We start from the raw sequence: 25841 nt of genomic DNA, 5'->3' as shown, positions 1-25841 counted from the left end.
TTGGTTATTGAGCAAACCAAATTATGCCAGCGTTTAATGACTTGTAACATCATTGATTGGTTTTCTTCTTTACGAACTAATTAAATTGGTCTTGGTCAAGTTTGCCTGTCCTTTGCACAAGGAAGTTCTCCACATCTTCTTCAGAAGACTTGCCGGCTCTTAAATCCTTTTCACGAGTGAGTAAACCATCTTTGGAAATGCTGTTGGCTTGCCACACCTAGGCGTTTAATGTGTTTGTTTCTCCAGAGCTGATAAGCTTCCTGAAGTTTTTGCCTCGCCTAGTGCAGGGCACCAGGTTTGCCTATGAGGACAGCTGCACCTCCATCATTTTTAAATATATATATATATATATTGTATTTTTTGCTCTATAAGACTCAATTTTTCCCTCCTAAAAAGTAAGGGGAAATGTGTGTGCGTCTTATGGAGCGAATGCAGGCTGTGCAGCTATCCCAGAAGCCAGAACAGCAAGAGGGATCACTGCTTTCACTGTGCAGCGATCCCTCTTGCTGTTCTGGCTTCTGAGATTCAGATTATTATTTTTCTTGTTTTCCTCCTCCAAAAACTAGGTGCGTCTTGTGGTATGGTGCGTCTTATAGAGCAAAAAATACGGTATATATTAACAGCACAATCCCAAATCCAAATAAGCAAGCAAAGAAATGAGATTGATCCGTAGAGAATTCTGAGAACAGCCCACACAGTGAAGCAGTGTGAAATAAATATGAAGTGGTATTAGGAACAAAAAACTCAATTGTTCAAACCTGTAAACATGTTTAACAAAAAAAAGTGAACAAAAATATTCCATTTAATTTAGTTTTCAGATTTCAAGAGCAAAGGAAGAAGCTCTTATGTTCTGATTTGGTTAAAAAGGATACTACCCCTTTGATGGGACGCGGGTGGCGCTGTGGGTTAAACCAGAGAGCCTAGGGCTTGCCAATCAGAAGGTCGGTCGTTGGCGGTTCGAATCCCCGCGACGGGGTGAGCTCCCGTTGCTCGGTCCCTGCTCCTGCCAACCTAGCAGTTTGAAAGCACGCCTAAGTGCAAGTAGATAAATAGGTACCGCTCCGGCGGGAAGGTAAACGGCGTTTCCGTGCGCTGCTCTGGTTCACCAGAAGCGGCTTAGTCATGCTGGCCACATAACCCAGAAGCTGTACGCCGGCTCCCTTGGCCAGTAAAGCGAGATGAGCACCACAACCCCAGTCATCCACGACTGGACCTAATGGTCAGGGGTCCCTTTACCCCTTTGATGCACAGAATGAAACAACCATTTCCTCAAAGTGTGATTAATGGATTAATGGATGCTTGTGTTTTCCAACTATTCTTTATAAAATATTTCTATGCCTCTCATAGCCCTAGGGTAATCAGGACGGCTTAAATGGACATAAAACAGAAAACAAATTAGAATAAAACAAACAATTACAAGCTCCCCACCTCCTGGAAAAAAATACCCAGCCTCCCCTAGTTCAAAACAGTAAATGTGCGCACTGGAATCTGGGTGCGCCTTTACGCTTACACTAAAACACATTTCTAATTTCCTTATGGAAGGAATGCGATCTCGGCGAGCTGGCTGCCTTTGCAATTCACTGCAAAAGCAAGCGAGAGTCGTACAAAAGCAGACAACATACGTGCATGCATTTTTTTATTTTTGGGAGGCGCTGGAAGAATCAGAAACTACAAATCCCACAAGCCACCGCGCTCTTGCTTTACGACTTTGTTTATTTTTTTAATTCCCCGGGCCTTTCTCTCTCTCTCTCCATCCCCGGCTTGCCGCTGCAAAGATGGCTGGATGCAGCAGCAGCACCAACGGATCCGCTTCCCGGAGGAGCGACATCCCCGAGTACGAGACGCCGGAGCTGAACACGCGTCTTTTGCACGTGGGAACCTTCGGGGATCTCTGGAAGGAGCGGCTGCGCGAGGCGGAGCTCTCCCTGCAGCCCGAGGCGCCCGCAGACGAGGACGATGCCGCGCTGGTGCAAGAGCTGGGCTGCACGCCGGAGGTCGCGGCCGAGCTGAGGGCCGTGTGCAGGTGGGACGGCCGGGTCCGGGGCTCCGGCCCCCGAACAGCTGGGCTGCAAAGTTCCTCGGCCCACCCTTCACCCAACATGGAGATGGCGGGACTCTAGGGCGCGCACCAGTGCCGGATTTACGTATAAGCTAAACAAGCTCCAGTTTAGGGCCCCACTCTCTGCCCCCCCCCCCAAAAAAAATTAAATGGGGAAAAAACTGGATGTACATTTCCAAAATATAAGATAAAAAGCAAATAAAATAAAACCTACATACAGCAAGAGTGTTTTGTGTTGTGTAGGCTCCTATGATTTAAGTCATGGGCCCCGCCTGCTAGCCTGCTCCCTAAAATATCACTGGTTTGCTCATTTCTATATATAGGGTGCCTACATTCTGCATGTGCAAATGGCTTGAGATACCTGTTAGGTCCATAAATTACAATATAGCATATATCCAACACCAAAAACAGGGACAATTTGTTGTTGACAAAGGACAGCTGGACATATGAAGGGCCCCATTACCTTCAGGAGTTTAGGGCCTCATCAAACCTCAGTCCAGCTCTGGTGCGCACAGCCTTCCCAAACCCAACTGAACCCCCTTGCAGAGAGAAGTCTTGCTGGCTTTCCAAAACAGGATTGCAGCAAGGGTTGCCACCTTGCTTCTGGCAAAATGCAGGGCAGTCCCCCCCCCCCCCGACATCAAAGCAATCCATTGCAATCTATTGCAGCCTAACAGGATGGCCCCTTTGGAATCTTTAAATTTTTATTTATGGTTTTCACTGTTACAGGTACTTTACAGTCATAAAAACAATACATTAAACATTGCCTCCCTCCTCCCCCCCAACTATCCATTGCTGCTGCTTATTCTAGTCCTTCCATAACCTCTCTCTCTCTCTCTCTCTTGTTTTATTTCGGCAGGATTTATGCTGCTGAATTTACTCTCACCCTGCTAACGTTTTACGGTGATTCTTCATATATTCTACAAACATTTCCCAGTCCCCCTTCGATACCCTTTGTGGCCCCTCTGGAAATTGTCTCTCTTTTACACACACACACACACACACACACGAATGTGCAACTTTGCCTGTGCTTGACAACCCAGAGCTTAAACACATGGCCTTGCGCACGCCCTTTCCGACACATGCGTTTGGAGATGATCCCTAACTTGGCACACACACACACACACAGAGAGAGAGAGAGAGAGAGAGAACCTGAAACACAGGACAAAACTGTACCAGTGCTACAGTACTTAGCATTTTGCACTGAAATACGGGATAATCCTGTATTATACAGGACAGGTGGCAACCCTAATTGCAAGCCTAAAGCCAGAATCAAGGCTCAGGCCCATGGAGATATGCAATGCAAAAGGCTAGAGAGGCTGCAGATAGGCTGAATGTCTGGTTGCCATGGAGCTGTCCAAATGAATGGTGGCCTTGGCTGTTGTTGTGACTAGGCAGTGAGTGATCTCCCCTTATCCTTAGCAACAAGTGCTTCTGCTCTCTCTTTCTTTTACTGTGGGTTTTATTTCATGGTTGTTGTTTAGTCGTGTCCGACCCTTCGTGACCCCATGGACCAGAGCACGCCAGGCACTCCTGTCTTCCACTGCCTCCCGCAGTTTGGTCAAACTCATGCTGGTAGCTTCGAGAACACTGTCCAACCATCTTGTCCTCTGTTGGCTCCTTCTCCTTGTGCCCTCAATCTTTCCCAACATCAGGGTTTTTTCCAGGGAGTCTTCTCTTCTCATGAGGTGGCCAAACTATTGGAGCCTCAGCTTCAGGATCTGTCCTTCCAGTGAGCACTCAGGGCTGATTTCCTTCAGAACGGATAGGTTTGATCTTCTTGCAGTCCATGGGGCTCTCAAGAGTCTCCTCCAGCACCAGAATTCAAAAGCATCCATTCTTTGGCGATCAGCCTTCTTTATGGTCCAGCTCTCACTTCCATACATCACTACTGGGAAAACCATAGCTTTAACTATGGACCTTTGTTGGCAGGGTGATGTCTCTGCTTTTTAAGATGCTGTCTAGGTTTCTCATTGCTTTTCTCCCATTAAGTAGGGACCCTTTAAAATCTCAACACAGCTTCTTGTTGGCCTTCAAGGAGAACAGTCCTGTTCCCCACAGCTGAATTAGAACGGAGAGGAAGTTGGAGGGAGCAGTCAGCTGCCTGTTACAGCAACCTGGGCAGGGAAGAGGTGATTTGGGGCAGGAAATCTAAAGTTGCCCGATTCATACCTCTGACCCGTGCAACGAGCGGGGAACTTGCTGCATTACAAAGTTATTGGTGCCTACTCTCTACCCAGGTCTTTTGAAGTTTATCCACACACCCCAAAAAAGAAGAGAGATTATTTTCGCACATAATACCCGAGTTTGGAACATGAGTTTGGGTTGAGGTCCAGGGATGGCATCATTGGGCCCATGGTCCAGTGGGCAGCTCCTACCGCTCCTTAGGGGTTACTAGGCCCTGTCTCTCTTATGTCCCTTCAACCTGCACTTTCCCCCTTGAGTAAACAAGCAGTGGTGGAGCCATGTGGACCTCGCTGCAAGAACGGAAGGGCCAGGCGACACAGTGGCGTGCCTGGCTTTGAGTTTCTCTGCCTTCTCTGTGCTCCTGGGTTTGGGGCTGGTTTGCAAGGAGAGGCTCACTCGGTTAGATGCTAGCCAGCGAAGGGACTGACTGCTGCCCAGTCCACCAGGAGGAGTACAACACATGCCCCGCCCTGGGGCACCAGCAACCCATGCTATGCCCCTGTAAACAAGCAAGGAGAAAGCACAGTGGGAGCCTTCTCGTAGCTTGTGCTCTCCTTGTGAAAAGCAAATGCACATTGGGTCCAGAAGGAGAAGCGAGTGAATGGGCAGTGGCAAAAGGGAAGAGGGCATCTGGACCGAAGGGCTCCCCAAATCTAGACACAGTGCCGGTTGCAAGCTTTCATTCCCATTCATTCATTCCCACTGGTGCAAAATCATAGCTGCTTCACCAATCCAGCATTTGTTTCCAGTCACAAAGGAGATTCTAATAAAGGGTTACTCTAATACGAATGTCCTCTCCAGCGAATGAAAGAAATTGTTATATTATTTCAGCAGATCCGTCATGGATTGCACGCTTATGCAAGAAGGACATCTTACAAAAACACCACTTTTCTTAGAAAAAGCTCTTCGTTGCTCCTCTCGGTCCGATCATAACATACTTTACCCTTACCCCCTAGACCAATCTTCTCTTGTTTCTAGTAATGCATCACAAAACGGTGCTAAATTTTAGGGTTTTGATGCCTGCCTATGCTTTTTCCTGCATGTCTATTTGCAAGATACAAAGTCTGCAGTAGAGAGAAGAATCAAACACCTGGCCCTGAAAACATTTTGTTTGCAGTTGTCTGTGTTTACTCCCATCCTAGCCCACAAATAGTTATTTCTTGAAGACTAGCTTTTCCTGTGCTTTTTACATGATGACTTTTTATATGGAAATAGACCTGGGATTTTTATTTTTCTGTTTCTCTTCTAGAATTGATGCACTAAAGAGTTCTGGGAAAGAAGACACAGAAGTTATACCTGAAGACACCAGCTTAATAACTCTTAGGTAATACTGAATTTTATTACTGTCACAATCCTGAAAAATTCTGGTAACTATACTAAGTTTTGTTTAGGGCGTTCTTTTAGCAAATGTCTGGAGAAGATGCTATGGTGGCTTTTAACTGTGTGTGTGAATAGGAATGTTTTAAAATTGGTAGGAAAAAAGGGATACATTTCTTTACACCACAACAGGTGGTGTACCTAGATATCTGTTACCTGCTTCTCTTTTCATGTCTGCGTGTCTTTGGAGTCCCTTTTCTCAAATCCCCTCTTTTCCCCTTCTCCCGTGTAATGATTATTATTTCTTTACTACATCATTCCATCTGTCGCTCCCCTTTTTCTCGTTCCCTACCCCCAGATCGCTCTGCACCCCACGGAACCTCCTTTTTCTCTTTTCCACCCTCTGGTGCAGGTGTGGGGAAATTCTGGACCTCCAGGTGTTGCTGAAATACCAAGTCCCATCAGCTGCAGCAAGCATGGCCGATGGCAAGGGATGGCGAGAATGGCAGCTCAGCAATATTGGGGAGGCCAAAGGATCCCCACATCTCCTAAAAGTAGAACGCCCTCTTTTTCCTCTCTCTCTCTTTCCTTTTCCTCGCCCACACCTCCTTTTGCACTCCCTGTTGTCCTTGTTCACCCTGTTTTTCTTCTCCCTTCCCATTCCTTGGTAGCTCTCCTTTCTCAGTTTGTCCTCCCTAAATTCCTCCCTTGGCACTTTTGCACAAGGCTAGTGCTCTCCAAAGAAAACACATGCTGGATGTTGCGCAGCTCTGAGTTGCTTAGGGTTGCCATACGTCCGGGAAATATTATTATTAATAATAATTTATTATTTGTACCCTGCCCATCTGGCTGGGTTTTCCCAGCCACTCTGGGCGGCTCCCAACACGACAAAACATCAAACATTAAAAACTTCCCTGTACAGGGCTGCCTGCAGATGTCTTCTAAAAGTCGGATAGTTGTTTATTTCCTTGACATCTGGTGGGAGAGTGTTCCACAGGCAGGCGCCACTACCGAGAAGGCCCTTTGCCTGGTTCCCTGTAACCTCACTTCTCTCAGTGAAGGAACCACCTCGGAGCTGGACCTCAGTGTCCAGGCTTGACGATGCGGGTGGAAAATTCTCCTTCAGTTATATTAGGACTGAGGCCGTTTAGGCCTTTCAAGGTCAGCACCAACACTTTGAATTGTGCTCAGAAACGTACTGGGAGCCAATGGAAGTCTTTCAGGACTGGTGTTATGTGGTCTTGGCAGCCGCTCCCAGTCGCCAGTCTAGCTGCCACATTCCTGCATGTTCTGTTTGCGGGGGGGGGGGGGGGCAGGGCAAACAGGCCCATCTGGGTGGATTCTTACATTTAAAAGGGAATGTCCGGGATTTGGGGGGGGGTGTATTTATTTATTGGTTGGTTGGTTGGTTGGTTGGACTCGGGCAGCTCTGCATGCTGTCGCTGCTGCCAGCCCGAGTCAGGGAAAGAGGCGTGCCCCAGCTCAGGCTGGCAGCGTCTCGGGCTGACCTCTTTTTTGCTCTTCAAGATATGTCAGCCCTGGAGTTGATGGAGAGGAGGAGCGACGGAGGCATTTTCTAATCCGCGCTCTTACTTTTGATGGGCTTAAGTAAGCCCTGCATGTCCTCATAAAGAGTTTGGAACGCGTTGAAGCACAGTCCTTGAAGTTTGATTCAATTTATTATATCTGTATGCTGCTCTTCATTTGCTTGAATCGCAAAGCCACGGAAACAAACAATTAGCAAAAACATAATTGGACATCGAAAATGCGGCTTAAATCCTATGGAATAATTAACAAATCGTCAGTAAAGCAGTAACAAATCATCTGTAGAACAATTACAAATCGTCAGCAAAATATCAACTGCCTATAAAACACTATTAACGAAACAGATTAAAAAAATTAATCTAAACGGTTAACAGCATTTTATAGGATTCACAAAATGCTGCAGTTGGTCTGAGGTTCAGCGCCAAGTAAATGCACTTTGAAAAGTGTTGTTAGCCAATTTCCCCTCTATAAAATACAGGAGGCAGCCATTTTGCGGGGGTCCCGTTCCTGGCCCTTGCGTGTCCCACCGGAGTGTGCATAAGCCAGTTCTGCCCTCTTCTGGGTCCAAAGTGATCCGTGCGTTGGCAGTCGTGCATCAACTGGACACACGCAAAATGATTGCCGTGTGTATATCAGTAGCGTTACGATAAAATTGACTTGAATACCTCTCTTTTAGGTCCATCTATTTAGAAGCAAATCCAATCAATTTGGGATCCTCTTGCAAAGTTCACATCCCGTCCCGTCCCTTTGGGTCTCGTCTTAAAAATGGGACGTTTTGAGCACTGTGCATTTCAGGAAGTGAAAATGTGAAGTTGAGTACATCACGTAACATCAAGATAAACTAGGCCATTCAGGTTATGGAACGTGTGACACCCTGTGCTGCCCATTTGAAAAGCACAGTAATAAAATTTGGAGAAAATTGCCCTTTTATGGTAATTACTTCAATCTGTAGTTATGGCTGTGGGTGCCTTTGAAGTTCAGAAACTGCAGCTAGTCCACAAGGCAGCTGTCTGATACATTAGCATCATATCAGAACTGTGACTGCTTGTCACCACATGTGGTTGCTCATGCTCTGCTTTCTCCCAGTTTGGAGCCCTCGTGCTTTGGGCTGCAACTTCTGTTATTCCTGACAATTGGCCTGGAAGTTGTGGTCCTAGACAGTTGGAGGCTAGTCTCCTCAGATGTCCTCAGCGTGGATGTCAAAGTCACCCAGGACCTGAGTTCCTCCAACATCTCACGGGAGACAACTTTGCTCAGATAGTGAAGAAGAGAGGTTGTCTAGTGAGAGAGAGCGGACTTCTATGAATTGCAGCGACATCTCCTTGCCCCCCTCAATCCTCTAGTCCGGGCTGATGTTGCGCCGAGTAACCAGGCACACAGAGCTTTCATATTCTCGGGAGTTCCTGTTCCTGTTTAGAATGCTTCATTAACTTTGCTAAGGAAGTACACAACAACAGATAACTTAGATATGCTGGCCATCCACTCTGAACCAGTTTATTGACATATCTGGGCAGGGATCTGCGGCGCCTAGTTAGCTGTGCTCAAGGAGTTGTGGGTGCTTATAGAAGACTTTCTGGTTATTTGGTTTTTATTCTAATTCCCTGATGACAGTCGCTTTTGGAGAACGCTTTGAAACGCCAGCCAGCAATTTGCAGGCTCCTGTTTGGGACAGAGGATGTCAAAGCCTGGCTTGGGGGTGCTGAGTGGTTTGTCTCAGTTCCTAACTGTTGAGAAACACTCAACTTTATTTAATGACCAAATGGCAGCTTCTTCTTCTGCCGGGTGGGATTAACTACAGTTGTCCCATAAGTGTCGTACAAGAAAGGCAATACAGAAAAAGGCAAAAAATAATAATACAGTGGTGCCCCGCAAGACGAATGCCTCGCAAGACGAAAAACTCGCTAGACAAAAGAGTTTTCTGTTTTTTGAGTCGTTCCGCAAGACGAATTTCCCTATGGGCTTGCTTCGCAAGACGAAACGTCTTGCGAGTTCTTGCGAGTTTGTTTCCTTTTTCTTAAAGCCGCTAAGCCGCTAATAGCCGCTAAGCCGCTAATAGCCGTGCTTCGCAAGACGAAAAAACCGCAAGACGAAGAGACTCGCGGAACGGATTAATTTCGTCTTGCGAGGCACCACTGTACACGTTAAACTCAGATTTCAATTAAAAATGCCTGCTGGAATATATAAAAAGGTATTCAGTAGGTGCCTGAAGTTTCTGTCGTCTGCTGCCAGGAAGATATAACTCCAATACGTCATTCCCCGTCTGCCTTTTCTTCCCTTATTCCATAGGATTAGACAGAAGGCTCTGACCAGGCGAAAAGAGACGATCACTGTCGATCGGGCATGCAGACAGGAAACGTTTATTTACGAGATGGTAAGGCTTCTCTCACCTCGCCGTCACCCAGCCAACACACTCAAGCCGACTGGACAAACTCATGTAGAATAATGGCGACATATCATAAGCGAAGGTCTCTTTTCAGGCTGTGTGGATGTGGGAAACACTTGCTACACCTGTGGGGCTGCATGGATTGTGGGGCTGTTTAGGGAAGTTTTTTAATGTTTGATGCTGTACAGTGGTACCTCGGGTTAAGTACCCAGGAGTACTTAAGCATAAGTACTGAAGCGCCTGTAACCTGAAGCATATGCAACCTGAAGTACCACTGTATCATGTTTTTAATACAGTGGTACCTCGGGTTACATATGCTTCAGGTTACAGACTCCGCTAACCCAGAAATAGTACCTCGGGTTAAGAACTTTGCTTCAGGTTGAGAACAGAAATCGCATGACGACGGCGCGGCAGCAGCGGGAGGCCCCATTAGCTAAAGTGGTGCTTCAGGTTAAGAACAGTTTCAGGTTAAGAACGGACCTCCAGAACGAATTAAGTACGTAACCAGAGGTATTCGGTTGGAGGCTGCCCAGAGTGGTGGGTGGGGTATAAATAACAACAACAACCATTATTATTATTATTATTATTAGCGCTGAAAATGGGCCTCAAGGCCAGTGGTTGCAGAGTTTGGTCCTAACAGAGGTCATTCAACCTACACGGGGTGGCTAACCAGGTTTTTTCTTTTCTGTTACCATGTCTTTGGTAGAACTGACACAAAAAACAAAGCCTGCCCTCTATTATTTTTTTGCATTTTTTAAATTTGACTTAGCCAAGAATGAAATTTCTGCTATGTAATGGCCAGGACAGCACTTTGGATAATGATGGAAAGCATGGATTGCCACTCCCTATGCCTTATCTATCTGGGTTGATTGCCACATCAGATTAGAGATATTCCCAGTATCGCTTGAGTTCTGCCTCTCCTGTTAGCAAATTTCTCCATTCTTTTATGGGCTGAGCCTTCTGCAATTTGAAGATGATGGGAATCTACTCTTCTTGATATTGCTTCATTCTGCCTTGTTTAGGGCGATGGTGTTGTAATAATTTGTGCAGATTTGTGGGTGAAGTAATAGGTTTGGTTTTCAATATATACTGTTTGGAAAGAAGGGAGTTGATAGTATTGTACCGGTTACTAGCAAAGAAACCATTGCAAGTGCTTTTTTTGTTTTTTTAAAAAATCAGAGCCAGAGTTTGATCATTTATAGACAAAGAATTTCTAATTCCATATAAAAGGTAAAGGGAACCCTGACCATTAAGTCCAGTCGTGACCGACTTACCTCGCTTTATTGGCCAAGGGAGCCAGCGTACAGCTTCCGGGTCATGTGGCCAGCATGACTAAGCCGCTTCTGGCAAACCAGAGCAGCGCACAGAAACGCCGTTTACCTTCCTGCCGGAGCGGTACCTATTTATCTACTTGCACTTTGATGTGCTTTCGAACTGCTAGGTTGGCAGGAGCAGGGACCCAGCAACAGGAGCTCACCCCGTTGCGGGGATTCGAACCGCCAACCTTCTGATCAGCAAGTCCTAGGTTCTGTGGTTTAACCCACAGCGCCATCCGCGTCCCTAATTCCATATACTAATACTAAAATAAAACAGTTAATATAATGTGGCAAACTGGCAAATGCAATAAACTGGAGTGCTTTGGACTTAGTGTGGTCTAGACTATCAACTTAACAGGTACAACAGCCTTAGTGGAAAAATCCCGCCGAATGCTGTTTTTGCAAATAATGCCTTTAAAATGGAAAAATGCTTACAATGTTTAAAACCTGCAAAACTCCCCATAAGGCATTTATATTTATGCCTTTTATTGTGTACTGCGATCCACAACTCTTTGCGTCAGAATTATTTCACTGGCATGTGTGCCTGTTAGTGTTCAGGTTAGTCAAGCTTAGTAGAAATATTGCATGCCTGCCCTGCGCCCCGATGCAGTTTAGTAGACACGACAGCTGCAGTCTTCAACACACTTGCCTTGGAGAAAGACCCATTTAAGCCAGTGGGGCTTGCTTTTGATTAGACCTGCATATGGTTGTACTGCCATTAGTGTTGTTGGCAAACAGGGCACTCAACAAGTCACAATGGAAAGAGGGAGGTTTTTCTCACCCTCTCATCCTAGAGTACAGTGGTACCTCAGGTTACATATGCTTCAGGTTACATACGCTTCAGGTTACAGACTCCGCTAACCCAGAAATAGTGCTTCAGGTTAAGAACTTTGCTTCAGGATGAGAACAGAAATCGTGCTCTGGCAGCGCGGCAGCAGCAGGAGACCTGAAACTGTTTTTAACCTGAGGCGCCACTTTAGCTAATGGGGTCTCCTGCTGCTGCCAGGCTGCCGGAGCACGATTTCTGTTCTCATCCTGAAGCAAAGTTCTTAACCCAAGGTACTATTTCTGGGTTAGCGGAGTCTGTAACCTGAAGCATCTGTAACCTGAAGCGTCTGTAACCCGAGGTACCACTGTATAAGCTTTTGTGTGCATGCACACTTCTTCAGATACCACACAAAAGCTTATACCCAGAACAAACTTAGTTGGTCTCTAAGGTGCTACTGGACAATTTTTTAATATTTTTATTTATTTTGACTGTGTCAGACCAACACAGCTACCTACCTGAATCTAGGAGGATAAGGCTGTAATTCACTACCAGCCATGATGGCTGTTTATATTTCCAGGGTCGGAGGTCGTTGCTGTGGAATAACTATTGCCTTTGTGTCTTGCTTGTGGGCTTCCCATAGACATCTGGTTGGCCACGATGGGACATGGGGTACTGGACCAGATAATCCCTCAGTTTGCTCCAACAGGGGTGTTCATTCATTGGCCATGGCTTAGGAACATCCTTCTGGTAATCCCTTTCTAGTCTGAACGTCTCCTAATCCCAATGCTTTGACTCCACCTCTCTTTGTAGATAGTTGTAAGTAAAATTCAGGGGGACTCTGCCGAAACAAGATGGGCCAGTTCTAAAGCTAGCGAGGTAAACGGGGTTGTATCCCAACTAGGTTATATTCAGAATAGACCTACTCAAAGCAATGAAGCAAAGATAGTTATGCCTGTTGACTTCAATGAGCCTATGCCAAACATGACTAGCATTGTGCCCAGTGATTATAAACTTGTATGTGTGTATATTGAACTTCAGTTGCTTTGCAAGCATCCAGCAAGCTTTAGAATTATATTCTAACAACTTGCCTTGCCAGGAGTCCCAAGCAATTGGAAAGAGGCCAAAGGATCCAGAAAACTTAGTCAAGGAGGGACAGCTTCTTTTAACCCTGAATATTTTCTACCCTGTTATATTACAGAAGGTTGGTGGCTTCTTTTACTTATTTTCATGTCTTTGTTGGGTGGCCTGACACCATTCACTAGTGAAGTCAAACTCCTCTTGGAGCACATCTTGTAAGAAAGTGGAGTTGCTTTGGTTAGAAGGAAGAGTTTACCTGGTTTCCTTAAAGTAAAAGTATATGTCAAATAAGTTAGTTTTGAAGAGATAAGCTGGACGTACTTAGCCAGTAAAAGCCCAGTCTAAAGCCTAAGGCAGGCATCCCCAATCTGTGGCCCTCCAGATGTTTTGGCCTACAACTCCCATGATCCCTAGCTAACAGGACCAGTGGTCAGGGATGATGGGAATTGTAGTCCAAAATATCTGAAGGGCCAAAGACTGGGGATGCCTGGCCTAAGGTTTGGCTAAGTGCCTTGCTGCACGAGTTTTAGAGATCACCCTTTATTTATTTTTACTTAGGCTGGAACATTAACGCCCGCTGCACGCTTAGGTATTCAGTAGCAACAACAGCTCCACAAATGCTCAATTTTTAGCTGATCTTCGTTCTTTGTGTCCTATACAGCATAAGCTGCGCAAGCCCTATCAGACCATGTTGGTTCTAGGCAGCCAGAAACTTACAGATCTGAGAGACTCCATTTCCTGCGTCAGCGACTTTCAGATTGGCGGGGAGTTCAGCAGTCATCCTGATCAGGCCCCAGAAAATATCAGTAAGGTAGGAAAATTTCCATTTTCTTATGTACAGCGGTACCTCAGGTTACATATGCTTCAGCTTACATACGCTTCAGGTTACAGACTCCGCTAACCCAGAAATAGTGCTTCAGGTTAAGAACTTTGCTTCAGGATGAGAACAGAAATCGCATGGCGGCAGCGCAGCAGCAGTGGGAGGCCCCATTAGCTAAAGTGGTGCTTCAGCTTAAGAACAGTTTCAGGTTAAGAACGGACCTCCGGAACGAATTAAGTACTTAACCCGAGGTACCACTGTACTACTTCTACTATGTACTACTTCTACAGTTCTATGACATTTGGCAAGGCTAAACATCAGCTGAAATCCTTTAGCAGTTGCTAATATTTTAGCCCCATCTTAACAAGCATATATGTGGGCAATCCTTTGCATCAGGACTGATGAACTGAAGCTTTCCTTCTGAGTGTTCATTTGCTGCCAGCCACGGTGGAAAGGGCACAACGTTTTCAATGATTTGTGGCTTCCTCTCGTCAGATTTCTTCATCCTAGCTCCTTTGTATGTGAGGGAGAAAAATGGGAACAACTTTGCTCTAGAGCGTTGATTTTCAGTATCAACCGTGAATGTTCAGTGGTTAGTTTGAGTGTTTCTCTAGCCACCGCAAGATTTCGCAGGCTTTGGAGACTGATAGTTATGGCGAATGGAAAACTGATTGCTTTGGAAACAGTGTGGTTTCTGTGTTGATTCCAAAATAATTTGACAATGAAGCTAGTTTTAATTATACAAAGGCCTACTTTTTGATGAATAGCTGGAACCACAAAGAAACTCCATGGAACCACTAAGTGCTGTATGTATTTCAGTGCTGACGTATGTAAAAAGCATGTGTGTTATGTGTTGCGGCCATGACTAAAGACCAAGAGAATCTTCATGAGTAGTTATTAAACAGATAAAAAGGTTAAAATTTGCTTAACAGGAAGGCAGGGGTGGGACAGGGTGCGCCTCTTCACGGCCACAGTACTTCTTGGCCTTAATTGGCGAAAATCTCTGCACTGAAACCAGAGATATGATTCTAAGAACAGCACATGAACGGTTTAGGAAATGCCTTTGGGGCTCAGCAACACCAAGAATATCCTTGCAGAGAAAGCAGCTACAAATTAAAGAAGTTGGTTTCGGAATCCCCAATTTGGAATTATATCATTATGCTTACCTACTGTCAAGTAGGTAACGCGGGTGGCGCTGTGGGTTAAACCACAGAGCCTAGGACTTGCCGATCAGAAGGTTGGCGGTTCGAATCCCTGCAACGGGGTGAGCTCCTGTTGCTCGGTCCCTGCTCCTGCCAACCTAGCAGTTCAAAAGCACACCAAAAAGTGCAAGTAGATAAATAGGTACCACTCTGGCGGGAAGGTAAATGGCGTTTTCGTGTGCTGCTCTGGTTCGCCAGAAGCGGCTTAGTCATGCTGGCCACATGACATGGAAGCTGTACGCCGGCTCCCTCGGCCAATAAAGTGAGATGAGCGCCGCAACCCCAGAGTCGGTCATGACTGGACCTAATGGTCATGGGTCCCTTTACCTTTACCTTACTGTCAAGTACTAAATATTGGAATCCTACAGTTGGCCCTAATTTCCCGATGTGAGCAACCCTAGAATTTATGTACATGGCACCTTTGGTTGGTTGGACGGTACTAAGATCGAAATATTTCAACTTTCAGGTGACTCTGGAAACAGTTAAATCTCTTAGAAGAATATGGAATATAAGGTAAAGGTAAAGGTACCCCTGCCCGTACGGGCCAGTCTTGCCAGACTCTAGGGTTGTGTGCTCATCTCACTCTATAGGCCGGGAGCCAGCGCTGTCCACAGACACTTCCGGGTTACGTGGCCAGCATGACAAAGTTGCATCTGGCGAGCCAGCGCAGCACACGGAATGCCGTTTACCTTCCCGCTGGTAAGTGGTCCCTATTTATCTACTTGCACCCGGAGGTGCTTTCGAACTGCTAGGTTGGCAGGCGCTGGGACCGAATGACGGGAGCGCACCCCGCTGCGGGGATTTGAACCGCCGACCATGTGATCGGCAAGTCCTAGGCGCAATATATTCCAATATGGAATATATTGGCTACTAAAAACTAATTTGATCCATTTTCACATGCTAAATTTACTCTGTGGGGAAACCCCGTACTAAGAATTGCAAAAAAGAGGGTGATATGGAAAAATTGGATAGAAGCAGGTGTATTGACATTGGACCAACTGGTAGATGGTGAAGATGAATGTTATACTTCTGCTATTTTAAGTCAAAAAATATCATCTATCAAATGCAGCCCCAGTGGCGATATCTTCAATTACAACATCTCCTAACAAGTGTGTTTGGGCTGTCAGCCCTTTCAGCTTCTGAGATACCTGAGATATTGGAGTAATTGGGCAACTCATTCAAAAACAAAAATCCAGCAATTCCTTTTTATAGATATCTATTAGCAATACTCAAGTTCAATATGCAGACTATAAGAGGACTGGAATAAAGAACTGGAACTTTTATTAGCTTCAATACCTAAGGTGTCATTAGATTAAAAATTAATAGTAATACAGTGGTACCTCGGGTTACATACGCTTCAGGTTACATACGCTTCAGGTTACAGACTCCACTAACCCAGAAATAGTCCTTCAGGTTAAGAAATTTGCTTCAGGATAAGAACAGAAATCGTGCTCCGGCGGTGCGGCAGCAGCAGGAGGCCCCATTAGCTAAAGTGGTGCTTCAGGTTAAGAACAGCTTCAGGTTAAGTACGGACCTCCGGAACGAATTATGTACTTAACCTGAGGTACCACTGTACAACAGAAAATGATGTTTAGAGTTTATTGAACTCCTTTACTGTTGTATAAAAAAGGGTTAGCTAAGATAGTTCAGTGCTGCAGATGTAGCAAGGACAATGCCTCTCTGAAACACTTGTTTGTACAGTTCTCTTTACATAGCAGTTACTTATTAGTAACCCACATTGTGAAATATTTGTACAGTGCTTACAGAACTACAGCTGGCAAATGGCTCCTTAAACCAAGGTTGCAGTTGCCAAACAGATGGTCTAGTTGCCATTTTGGGACAAGACGGCTATAAAGCTTTATTTTTCAAATGATAGACCGACTGCAATTAAGTCTCAGTTAAACACCTGGCTAGTTCAGAGGACTACCTTGAGCTAGGTTAGGAACTTTGAGAACTTAAAGAAGAAAAGTCTCTTGATCCGGGGACAGTCTGCATATATACCGTATTGGCCCGAATATAATCCGCACCCGAATATAAGCGGCACCTATAAAATTCAAGGGGGGGAAAGACAATACCTGAATATAAGCCGCTCCCTTAAAATTTCGCAGGCACACCTGTTATGTTTTACCGTATGACTGTTTCAGCAGTGATATCGTAAAAGCCATTTTTTGTAAGGTTGGGAATTTCAGCCGCAGTTTAACTTTTAGCCAGTTTAACTTTTCACGGTCGGAATTTGAGGGGGGGAAATGAGGCTCATATTCAGGCCAATACAGTATTGGCCAACTCCGACCTCTTTTTCTTAATGGTGACACATATCATTCATAACGTAAGAATATTCTTCACAAATGTGAGCATTGCAGCTGGACGAGGCAAGTGAAGACAAGCGACAACAATGAAATATAACGTTGCTCACCGTTCCTTCTCAGGCTGCACAGGGAAAAATGCATTTTGGTCAGGATCCAAGGATTGCCCAGGCATGCAGCTCCAGATGCTGGAGATGTCAGGCTCCATCCTGGCACCTGGGCATCTTCATATGGTCACGAGTGGTCAGAATGTGCCTGGCGCCTGGCGCCTGGCTAATTTTGAACACAGCGTTCCAGGATCCTTTGTTGCCAGGGATTCTCAGCCTTGCCCTCTGGTTGCTTTCCTGAAGAAGGGGAGGCAGATAATTGTGGGTCAGTCGCCAACAGGGCCAGCATAATCTTAATGAACGGTTAGAAAGGGCCTAATAAAATAACACAGAAAAGATATTTAAAAAGTTGTGCGGTTGCAACTTGAGCTGTAGAAGGTATTGCTGTGATGAGAAGCTTAAAGGTAAAGGGACCCTTGACCATTAGGTACTCTTGTGACCGACTCTGGGGTTGCGGTGCTCATCTCGCTTTATTGGCCAAGGGAGCCGGTGTACAGCTTCCGGGTCATGTGGCCAGCATGACTAAGCCGCTTCTGGCGAACCAGAGCAGCACACGGAAACGCCGTTTACCTTCCCGCCGGAGCGGTACCTATTTATCTACTTGCACTTTGACGTGCTTTCGAACTGCTAGGTTGGCAGGAGCAGGGGCCAAGGGAGCCGGTGTACAGCTTCCGGGTCATGTGGCCAGCATGACTAAGCCGCTTCTGGCGAACCAGAGCAGCACACGGAAACGCCGTTTACCTTCCCGCCGGAGCGGTACCTATTTATCTACTTGCACTTTGACGTGCTTTCGAACTGCTAGGTTGGCAGGAGCAGGGACCGAGCAACGGGAGCTCACCCCATCGCGGAGATTCGAACCGCTGACATTCTGATCAGCAAGTCCTAGGCTCTGTGGTTTAACCCACAGCACCACCTGCACCTGCGTCCCTTTAATGAACAGTTAGAAAGGGCCTAATAAAACAACACAGAAAAATGTTTGAAAAGTTGTGTGGTTGCAACTTGAGCTGTAGAAGGTGTTGCTGTGATGAGGAGCCTGCGGTTCTCCAATTATAGTTGGACTCCCAGCTCCTATCCCTGCTGACCACGGGCGATGCTGGATGAGGCTGATAGGACTTGGAGTCCAACAACCTGAGGAGAAACACAGGTTCCTCACCCCCAGCTAAGATGATGCGCTTAACTGGTATTTGAGAATATAGATGAGACATTAGGAAGGATGTGGTATTTGAGGTAAGCTGGTTGCCGAGCTAATACTTTCCCCTCTTGTCTCTTTGTATTTCTCCCTTTCCCCCAGGACCTTTACAAGTCTGCCTTCTTTTATTTTGAAGGCGTTTTTTACGACGACAGAAGGTACCCCGAGTGCAGGGACTTAAGCAGGTAGAGCCTTTACATTTTCATATGTTAGATCCCATTCTCAAGGGCCCAGAATGCCTTTGTAGGACTGACTTGTTGACTTGAGGAGATGCCAGGAGTTGGAACGCTTCCAAGCTAAGCCAGAACTAGATGTCATCCTGACTAACGATGCAACAGACCTGGGAAAGGGAGCAATGGGGGCGCTTGCCTGGTAGGATCCTGTCTGCGCCATCCTACTTTGAGGTTGCCTTTCCTAACCCCGGAAGAGGACATCTATAGGGAGCAGTCAGCAGACAGAAGGATTAAACAGCAGCCTTCTTCTGTCCGCCAATCTCCCCTGAAAATCTTGTCCCCTTCCCCAGTGCCTGCTCTGATATTATTTATAAAATGACCCAGGCACATCAGCAAGTGCCTCTCTGAATTCATCCCAAGCAGTTTCTGAAAGCACAAGAATATATTGCAGTGGAGAAAATTTAATAGACTCTTGGAGTGAGATGGGACCCAAAGGGCCTTCGGTTTGTCATACAGAGCCTGCCCCTAAGACAACAAAACTGCCTGTAATGGGTATGAGTTACTCGTGCGTAAACTGCCGCCTCTCTAGGCTTAATTGCCTTGGTTAAACCGTTCTGACTGCACAGCCCATCTCCGTGTGGCTGTCTCAGTCGCTGACAAAATCTGTCTGTGGGCGTTTCTTAAACCTTTTCCAGCATAAAAGCTGTCTGACTCCCAGTCGCCTCCTTCTCTCACTGCGCGGGAGTCTTCTGCGCAGGGAGGGCGTGGGTAGTGGAGGGCCTGTGCTCTCCTCACTGATCTTCAGAGAAGAATCCCGGAACTCTCCCTCCGCTTCCCCCATTTGCCCCCCTTTATCCCTGGTGTTGCGCTGATTTCCTTCCTCCTCTACCGAGATGCTTCTCCCCCTGGTGCTGGGTCCTTCGCCCGCAGAATCTGGGAGCCTCCCCTTCGCCTCTCGCTCTGATGTCAGTTCCCTGACACTGCCATTATTAATAAATGTGTGCACATACCCCTCTGCCTAACCGGTGCATAGTTTTCATGGTCTTGGGCTTATTTAGAATGCAAAAGGATTCTGGGAGCTTGCCCTGCCTTGTATCTTGAGAGAAATGGTTTCTGTCACCGACAGCATCGTATCATTGATGTAACGGAAGTAATACTGGCTTACCGTGATTTCCAGGACCATCATTGAGTGGGCAGAATCTCGTGAAAGAGGCTATGAGAATCTTCAGGCCGCTAAAATGGAAGACTTCACATTTAATGACTTGAACATCAAAATAGGTTTCCCGTACCTTTACTGTCACCAAGGAGACTGTGAGCACATTGTCATCATCACAGATATCAGGTAAATCACCGTTCATTTCCAGGGCCTCTGAAACACTTTCAGCTAGGAACTCCCTTGGTAATAATACCTTAGCTTGCTTTCTCCGTCCCATGATGTCTTGCCAACTGCAAGGTGGTTCTTTTAAAATTAGATTCAGAAGAAACACAAACGCAAGCAGTGAGAAGATTACAGATTTTATTCCAAACAGCAAACAGTATACAGTGGTACCTCAGATTACATACGCTTCACGTTACAGATGCTTCAGGTTACAGACTCCGCTAACCCAGAAATAGTACCTCGGGTTAAGAACTTTGCTTCAGGATGAGAACAGAAATCGTGCTCTGGCGGCGCGGCAGCAGCGGGAGGCCCCATTAGCTAAAGTGGTGCTTCAGGTTAAGAACAGTTTCAGGTTAAGAACGGACCTCCGGAATGAATTAAGTACTTAACCCGAGATACCACTGTATACATTACTATGCAAGCACATCAGTCTGCCACGGGAAAGTCCTGAAGATGTGGTGAAGTGGCCTCCCCAGACAGCCTTCTTTTTTGCACAGCTCTGTGGCCACCAGCCTGCGCGCAGACTCCCAACTAAAATATTCAAAACTAGGTATTTTATAGATGCTGGCTCAGCTATGAGCCACCCTGCCCATCATCAAATGCACATACTGGTCAGTGCATGTTTCTAGCCATTTGCCACCAGACCACACATCAAAGGCATCTATCAAAGACATTCACAAAGGATAGGGTAGGGATGTAATACACATAGATAAACAGAACCAGGAAGAGATGGACAGGAGGAGTTGACCGTGTCAGATCATTATCTCCTCGAAATCACAATAATCTTCCGCAATAATTATCCCATACACAGGTATTCCAGTTTGTTGGCGTTGCAGAGATTCTGGTGTATAGGCTGCTGTTGCGTGCCAGTGGCGATCCATAGGTTGGGCCAGGCATAGGCAAACTCTGACCCTCCAGATCTTTGGGATTACAATTCCCATCAACAGGACCAGTGGTCAGGGATGATGGGAATTGTAGTCCCAAACACCTGGAGGGCCGGAGTTTGCCTATGCCTGGATTGGGCTATTAATCCATCATGGGCCATCAGAACAGACGTAATGGAACCTGCAACAAAATATTGCAGCATATCCTCATCGAATCATAGAATTGGAGAGTTGGAAGGGACTCAGAGGGTCATCTAATCCAACCCCCTGCAATGCAGGAATCTCAGCTAAAGCATCCTGGACAGATGGCCACTCAGCCTCTGCGTACAAACCTCCAAGGAAGGACTTTAGATTGTTTGGAAACCGGTGAGAGAGCTGTAGCCTCTGGGTCGACCTCCCGTGAACAATACTGCAGCCCAAAAATCTGTTCAACAGCCTCAGCTTTTGTTGCTGGAATCAGTCAGCACTCCACTCTCTTAACATAGAAATGTTAAGATAGAAGATGGGGAGGAGACATAGTTACCAATGGAGTGTTTGTGTTCTAAGTCGGCCCTTAACACAGTCTTTCTCTGTACAAGGCTTATTCACCGGGACGACTGCCTAGATAGGAGCCTCTATCCCTTGTTAACCAAGAAACACTGGCTTTGGACCAAGAAATGCTATGTGTGCAAGATGTACACAGCAAGGTAAGTGGTCAGAAGTACATTTCACCTTCAGGCATAAAGTTTCGATCACGGCGCTCTTTAAAGGTTTTGCTCATTTCATTTAATACCACTGACAACTGCTACAGACTTCTGATAGTGCCAGAACAAATAAAACAAACCATTATCTTTTTTTGCAGTTATTTACTATGGCTAGTAAATAAACTATTTGCACTAGCTCCTCTAATATAGGATACATACGCCAAGTTTTTCGTTTTATACACGTGGAGCTGCGGCCTCGCTCTCTAGCTAGCTGCAGGTTACAAAAAGTGCTACGTATTTACCACATTCAATGGCTGAAAATTCTGCACCTTAGTGGGAAGGGGTACGAGTTGTGGGCAAAGTCAGTGAGGCTGGCATTTCAGTCCTTTGGGACCCTTGCTTCAAAATTTGCAGACAATCAAGGAATTAAAACTTTTGTTTATTGAGTTAGATATTTAAGAGCTCTCATTATAATCACCACCTTCCTTGAGCAGGCAGGAGAAATCCGCATCAGCTAAAGCTCCATTTTCTAGTTAAGTTACAAGTGCCATGAATAACTAGTGCAAAAGGCTTAACAGGTTCAGTTTTTATTAATTTTGCAATTGTACCAGGTAAAGGGACCCCTGACCATTAGGTCCAGTCGTCACTGACTCTGGGGTTGCAGCGCCCATCTCGCTTTATTGGCCGAGGGAGCCAGTGTACAACTTCTGGGTCATGTGGCCAGCATGACTAAGCCGCTTCTGGCGAGCCAGGGCAGTGCGTGGAAATGCCGTTTACCTTCCCGCCAGAGCGGTACCTATTTATCTGCTTGCACTTTGACGTGCTTTCGAACTGCTAGGTTGGCAGGAGCAGGGACCAAGCAACGGGAGCTCACCCTGTCGCAGGGATTTGAACCGCCGACCTTCTGATTGGCAAGTCCTAGGCTCTGTGGTTTAACCCACAGCGCCACCCGCGTCTAGAAGGTACTACCTTCATTTCTTGTCCTTAATTCAGCTGTTAGCTGTTCAGGAGCTCTTTATTAATTTTGGGGGCATAATTAAATTTCAGGGAGTGGCAATAACCTGGGTTTTGTGCTTGTGTTACAGATTGCCTGTTAACCCTTTTTTTGTCTTGGAACCTACAGATGGGTGACTAACGATGACAGCCTCGCTCCAGAAGACCCCTCTTTCTTCTGTGACGTCTGCTTCCGAATGCTGCACTATGATGCCGAGGGCAAAAAATTAGGGGATTTCCTTGCTTATCCCTATGTTGATCCAGGGATTTTTAACTAAGGCTTTGTCAAGAAGGAAGATAACAGGCATCGTCGTGATGTGCTTCTGCAGCTGCTGGAACAGCCCAAGTGCTGTACTTAAAACTGTTGTTGTTCTTTTCAGCTAGAATTTCATTAGAATTGCTACACAAACTGGAAGAATCTACATCTCCTTTTTTTAATGTATTTTTTATTAAAGATTTATTGGTTTACAAAAGTATGTGCAGTGTGTCTTTTTTCAAGTTACATTTTGAGTTTCTTCATCTCGAGTCCAGTCAAGTTGCCTCTCAAATCAGAAACCTGGAAAAGGCAAAAATACGTTTCTGCAGGGAAGCTCGCTTTACGTTTTGTAAATCGTGGCATTAGACTGCTGAGCAAGAATTACTTGTATCGGACCGTTCATCACCTAAAGGCGAAAGGGGTATGTTACTGAAATCATATTTTATTGCTGCGCCTGTTGCACCCCAGATACGGTGACCTTCAGTGCTATATTGAGTTTACACAATGAATGACAAATTACAGGGGGAAAACATTGCTCCCTTAATTCCATGAATCCCTGGAGCTTCTGCAGGACAGATGGGTCTGTTTTTCATTTAGTATTTTCTTTTGAACGAGTCCACCGAGTCAAACCTGGTATTGGACCCAGCTGCCAGGTTCTAATTAAATTTATCTCACACCAGCTGGGTACTAGTGTTTGGCTACTTGTTTAATGGCCATTTAAGTGGTCACAAAGTCAAAGCCCGTATAGTGGGAAAATAGCACCTTTAAAAAATAAATATATTCTGGGTTCATCAAGAACTGTCAGTTGAGTTTTCTCTGTCCACCTGACAACTATGGCTGTTCATAATCATGGCTGAGTGTCCTCTCACTGCAAATCAGTCTATACACAAAGAGCTATATAATCTCAGAGCTCTGTGAAGACATAAAGGTAAAGGGTAAAGGGACCCCTGACCATTAGGTCCAGTCGTGACCGACTCTGGGGTTGCGGCGCTCATCTCGCTTTATTGGCCGAGGGAGCCGGCGTACAGCTTTCGGGTCATGTGGCCAGCATGACTAAGCTGCTTCTGGTGAACCAGAGCACTGCACGGAAACACCGTTTACCTTCCTGCTGGAGCGGTACCTATTTATCTACTTGCACTTTGACGTGCTTTCGAACTGCTAGGTTGGCAGGAGCAGGGACCCTTCAACAGGAACGGGAGCTCACCCCATCGGGATTTGAACCACCGACCTTCTGATCGGCAAGTCCTAGGCTCTGTGGTTTAACCCACAGCGCCACCCGTGCCCCTTGTGAAGACATGCATGGTGTCAAATTGGATGGGGGACGGTATGTTGAGATTCCTGCTTTCCGGGGGACTACTTACACTTGGGGTCCCTTTGAACTCCAGTGTTCTATGATTCTATAGTTTTCACCAATTATTCTGCGTATGCTGGCCATGGAGATAGATAACAAGTCTCTCTTCCAGGCCAATGGAAGTACTCATTCAGTCTCCAGCTTTAGGCAGTAATTGCCTATGCACTTTTACACCTAGCTGCAGATAAGCATCCCTGGAAATGTTAGGTGGTAATGTTTATTCTTCCTCCTGTAGCATTCTACTACATAGTTGCTTTTTGCAGAGGTGCGGAATCACCAAAAATGCAGATTAAGCAGAATTTGTTGCTGAAAGTAACAGGTAAATTCAGTTTTAGCAGGTAACACTGAAAGATAAAAGGGGTTTGATGAAAAATTTGGTTGTTCTGAGATTGTAGGATGTGCAAATTTTAGTCACTATAAGGGCAGGCATTTGCAGAGAGATTCAGTGGGCAGTAAGGGGTGCTTAGTCCCTCCTGCACCTGTTGATTTTATCCCTTAAGCATTCACCTGCATGGTTTTTGAAACAGCCAGCCTTGCTTAGTTTTGGAGTGTGGCTGGAGGAGAAATTGTGACACTAACAGACCTCTTCTAGGAGGATTGTTGCTCTTCCATACATAGAAGTTGGGTGGCCATGGCAGCATAGTATATAGTGAATGGAAGAAAGGAGTGAGGAATTTAGACAGAGATAACAGGGCTGGAACCATCATCCTTGGAAAAACTAGGTTAGAAAGTGCCGCTGGATATTCTTCACTAGTCTATTATGCATAAAATCCAGGCTCCATGGTTCCATAAGCAATGCAATTACAGGCTGGGGTCTATACAAATGGAAGCTAACCTAGAATCCATCAAGACCCATGGAATACTGAGACAAGTAAACCATCTGCACTTGACTAGAGATGAGAAGACAAAACCTGACCTGCAATCAAGCTTTGTTGGAAATTTTAATTACTTTAAATGGCTGCTATTTCAAGGCACTGGGTGTGTATTTTGAAGCACAGACTTCTTATAATGTAATGGTGCCACCTGCTGTCTCAGAAGCAATATTAGAATACAGCTGTACCTTGGAAGTCGAACAGAATCCATTCCAGAAGTCCGTTTGACTTCCAAAATGTCCGAAAACAAAAGTGCAGCTTCTGATTGGCTGCAGGAAGGTCCTGCAGCCAGTTGGAAGCTGCAGAAGCCCCATCAGACATTTGGGTTCCAAAAGAACGCTTGCAAACCAGAACAATCACTTCCTGGTTTTGATCGTTCAGGAGCCAAGGCATTCGAGATCCAAGGTACGACTATATATCATTACAGAATATAATCCTGTTCAGAATGCATATATCCAAGTTTTCAGGCATCACAAAGTTTTGATATTTGTTAAACCCTAAAGCTTTGATTTCCTTCTCGCAGTGTTTCAACTTCTACATCACAATAATTCAAATAAAAACAGAATACTGGATTTTAACTGTAAGATGAGCATTGTGTTATCCCAAGTGAATGTCACTTTGTTTTAATCTCTTTTAGCCGCGGTTTTCTTTTCACAGCATGTAGATCAGAGATGGCCAAACGTGTCCCTCCAGCTGTTTTGGGACTACAATTCCCACCATCCCTGACCACTGGTCCTGTTAGCTAGGGGTGGGAGTTGTAGTCCCAAAACAGCTGGAGGACCAAGTTTGGCCATCACTGATGTAGAACTATGTGTAACGTGCCCCAACATGTTACAGGCTGAAGGTAACGTATATTGAAGGGATACCTGTGATCAATATGCACATAGTATTTAACATCTGTATCAGGGCTGGGGAACTTGTGGATCTCCAAAAGTTCTTAGAACTTTTTTTAGATTCCCCAAAGTCCCAGCCAGCAT

The 25841-nt window shown here is 45.7% G+C and overlaps 1 protein-coding gene across 2 annotated transcripts; it reads left to right on the top strand.

The window, feature by feature from the left end:
* Positions 1–1700: 1700 nt before the first annotated feature.
* SNAPC3 (small nuclear RNA activating complex polypeptide 3) lies at positions 1701–22858 on the top strand. 2 transcript variants are annotated; one of them, XM_083482333.1, is made up of 9 exons: positions 1701–2023; positions 5496–5570; positions 9395–9479; positions 12673–12777; positions 13315–13464; positions 18377–18459; positions 19625–19789; positions 21288–21395; positions 22516–22858. In XM_083482333.1, the coding sequence occupies exons 1-9, from the start codon at positions 1776–1778 to the stop codon at positions 22661–22663; spliced, it is 1167 nt and encodes a 388-aa protein (XP_083338459.1). In that variant the 5' UTR covers positions 1701–1775; the 3' UTR covers positions 22664–22858. The 2 variants fall into 2 exon arrangements, with proteins under 2 accessions (XP_083338459.1, XP_083338460.1); XM_083482334.1 differs by lacking the exon at positions 1701–2023 and adding an exon at positions 3410–3456.
* The last annotated feature ends 2983 nt before the right edge of the window (positions 22859–25841 follow it).

Source organism: Podarcis liolepis (genome assembly GCF_965112155.1).
Source record: "Podarcis liolepis genome assembly, chromosome: 17".
Lineage (NCBI taxonomy): Eukaryota > Metazoa > Chordata > Lepidosauria > Squamata > Lacertidae > Podarcis > Podarcis liolepis.
This window is presented reverse-complemented; position numbering and strand designations above follow the sequence as displayed.